Source organism: Terrapene carolina, unplaced genomic scaffold (genome assembly GCF_002925995.2).
Source record: "Terrapene carolina triunguis isolate 2854851 unplaced genomic scaffold, T_m_triunguis-2.0 Scaffold33717, whole genome shotgun sequence".
NCBI classification, from domain to species: domain Eukaryota; kingdom Metazoa; phylum Chordata; order Testudines; family Emydidae; genus Terrapene; species Terrapene triunguis.
Window position 1 is genome coordinate 765 of NW_020698068.1, and position 3,011 is coordinate 3,775.

Genomic DNA, 3,011 nt, shown 5'->3' on the forward strand with positions numbered 1-3,011 from the left:
CTGGATCTTCCCAAGACATCCCCAGAACAGACTGGAGGGGACCTCCACCAGCACTCAAGGACAAAGCCAAGAGACAAGAGTCAGAGCAAATCACAAAAGCAGCAGAGAAATATTATGCAGGAAAAACTCATGCCCCTCCTCAGGCCCCAGAAACCACCACCACTACAGAGACAGGACACAAGGCAGAGACACAAAGCCAGTCGGCAGGGTCGGACACACCTGACTGCCCAGCAGGGAGCGCCCACGGGGAGGAAACCATTCACATGTCTGGAATGCGGAAGGAGCTGTATGACGAAGGGCAACCTCAAAATACACCAGCGAGTGCACACGGGGGAGGGGCTGTTTCCGTGCCGCCAGTGCGGGAAATGCTTCACCACCCAGGGCAACCTCAAAATGCACCAGCGCATGCACAGCGAGGAGCGGCCCTTCGTGTGCACCAAGTGCGGAAAGAGCTTCATCGCCCAGGGCAACCTCAAAATGCACCAGCGAGTGCACACGGGGGAGGGGCTGTTCCTGTGCACTGAGTGTGGGAAACATTTCACCAGGAAAGACATCCTCAAACTGCACCAGAGGGTGCACACGGGGGAGCGGCCTTTCCAGTGTGCAGAGTGTGGGAAGAGCTTCACTCAGAAGGTGAATCTCCTGACACACCAGCGGTGCCACACAGGGGAGCGCCCGTTCACCTGCTGTCAGTGCGGGAAGAGCTTTGCCCAGAAGGGCACGCTCAACACGCACCAGAAAAGCCACGTGCGCGAGTGGCACTTTGCATGTGCTGAGTGCAAGGAGAGATTTGCCTCCAACAGGGACCTCACGATGCACCAGAGGATCCACACCAGGGAGCACTCATACATGTGCAGCCAGTGTGGGAAATGCTTCACGCAGCCAGGCAACCTCCTGACGCACCAGCGAGTGCACACGGGGGAACGGCCGTTCACCTGCACCCAGTGCGAGAAAAGCTTCACCACCAAGGGCAACCTCAAAATGCACCAGTGGATCCACACGGGGGAGCGGCCCTTCACTTGCACCGAGTGTGGAAAGGGCTTCACCGCCCAGGCCACCCTCAAAATGCACCAGCGCCTGCACAGAGGGGAGCTGCCCTTCGTGTGCACCGAGTGTGGCCAGGGCTTCGTTCAGAACGAATTTCTGAAACTGCACAAGAGGCTGCACACGGGAGAACATCAGTTCCCCTGTCCCGAATGCGGGAAGCACTTCATCAGCAAGGCCATTCTGAAGGTGCACAGCAGGACACACGGCAGGGAGCAGCTGTTCCCGTGCACTGAGTGTGGGAAACGTTTCACCAGGAAAGACAACCTCAAACTGCACCAGAGGGTGCACATGGGGGAGCGGCCTTTCCAGTGTGCGGAGTGTGGGAAGAGCTTCACTCAGAAGGTGAATCTCCTGACCCACCAGCGGCGCCACACGGGGGAGCGCCCGTTCACCTGCTGTCAGTGCGGGAAGAGCTTCGCCAAGAAGGGCACACTCAACACGCACCAGAAAAGCCACGTGCGCGAGAAGCTCTTTGCATGTGCTGAGTGCAAGGAGAGATTTGCCTCCAACAGGGACCTCACGATGCACCAGAGGATCCACACCAGGGAGCGCTCATACATGTGCAGCCAGTGTGGGAAATGCTTCACGCAGCTGGGCAACCTCCTGACGCACCAGCGAGTGCACACGGGGGAACGGCCGTTCACCTGCACCCAGTGCGAGAAAAGCTTCACCACCAAGAGCAACCTCAAAATGCACCAGCGGATCCACACGGGGGAGCGGCCCTTCACTTGCACCGAGTGCGGGAAGCGCTTCACTGTCAAGGGGACACTGCAAAAACACCAGAGTGTCCACACGAGGTGGAAGCAGCTCGTGTGTGCCAGCCCGAATCTGGAAGGGCTTTCCCAACCTGTACTCCAGCAAAACTCCCATTGACACAGGAATGATCACGCTGGATCAGACCCAAGGTCCTGCCAGCCCAGTGTCCAGGCTCTGACAGTGAGCAGCACCAGATGCATCGGAGGGAGGTGTAAGAATTGCACACTAGGCAAATGTAGGATAATCTGCCCCCCCCCCCCCCCCCGGCCAATATTAGGTCTCATCCTAATCATTAGAAAGTTGCTTAAACCCTGAAGTACAAGGTTTAATATCCCTTCAAAATATCTGTTAGCATTAATTATAACTCTGGATATCTTCGTTCAATAAATGTTTTTAACCTTTTCTAAATTCTTGCCCGTAACAGCGTCCTGCTGTCATGAGTTCCACAGTTTAATTGCGCACTGTGTGAGTCTTTCCTTTTGATCAGTTTTCAGTTTGCCACTGTTTAATTTCTTTGAATGTCCCTTGTTATGTTATGACAAAGGGAGAACAGAAGTTCCCCGTTGTTAGGTGTTGGCTGCGTGTGTGGATTCTTTCTGTGTGCTGTCCCAGCTCTGTGCGGCTAGCAACACAGCACACCGCCACCGAACTGCCCACAAAGAGCACAAGACTCGCTTTGTAGCGAAGGCACCTAGCCAGGTTTATTGTCGACGAAGCACGGTCCTAGCTCCCCGGATCAATGTCTACAGGTACACTAGCACATGGATGTCCGTGACAACGGACCAGCTCAGTGAGCAGCGGGACTTTCCATTCCCCCCTCGGCTGGACAAAGACACCCCCTCTCTGACCCTTCTTTTATACACTGATACAAACAAATTACATATTGCCCCTCCAACATGGTAGTTACTACGCTTTACCTTGTACATCAAACATCTCTGTCCGTCACCCTGTCATCCCGACCTTATCTTTAGGAGGTGTCGTGGAAAGTCACCCACGCATTGAGTTTAGTTCACAGACTCAAGCCTGGAGCCAGTTTATTGCAATACATACCAACGCGTTGGGGGTTGCAGTCAGAAACTACACCCCCCGATCGCAGCTCGCAGCCTGCTTTTATTCTTACAAACCGCAAACATAGTACGTCATTTACAAAAGTAAAAGAGTTGGGGTCTGTTCCCCTTTCCCGGTACCTTCCCCATTATTCTTCCGAG

General features: G+C 54.6%; 1 protein-coding gene across 1 annotated transcript; it reads left to right on the plus strand.

The window, feature by feature from the left end:
• The first annotated feature begins 288 nt into the window (after positions 1–288).
• LOC113409502 (gastrula zinc finger protein XlCGF26.1-like) lies at positions 289–1,920 on the plus strand. Its single transcript, XM_026663495.2, has one exon. It carries the CDS (start codon positions 289–291, stop codon positions 1,918–1,920), a length of 1,632 nt encoding a protein of 543 aa, XP_026519280.2.
• The last annotated feature ends 1,091 nt before the right edge of the window (positions 1,921–3,011 follow it).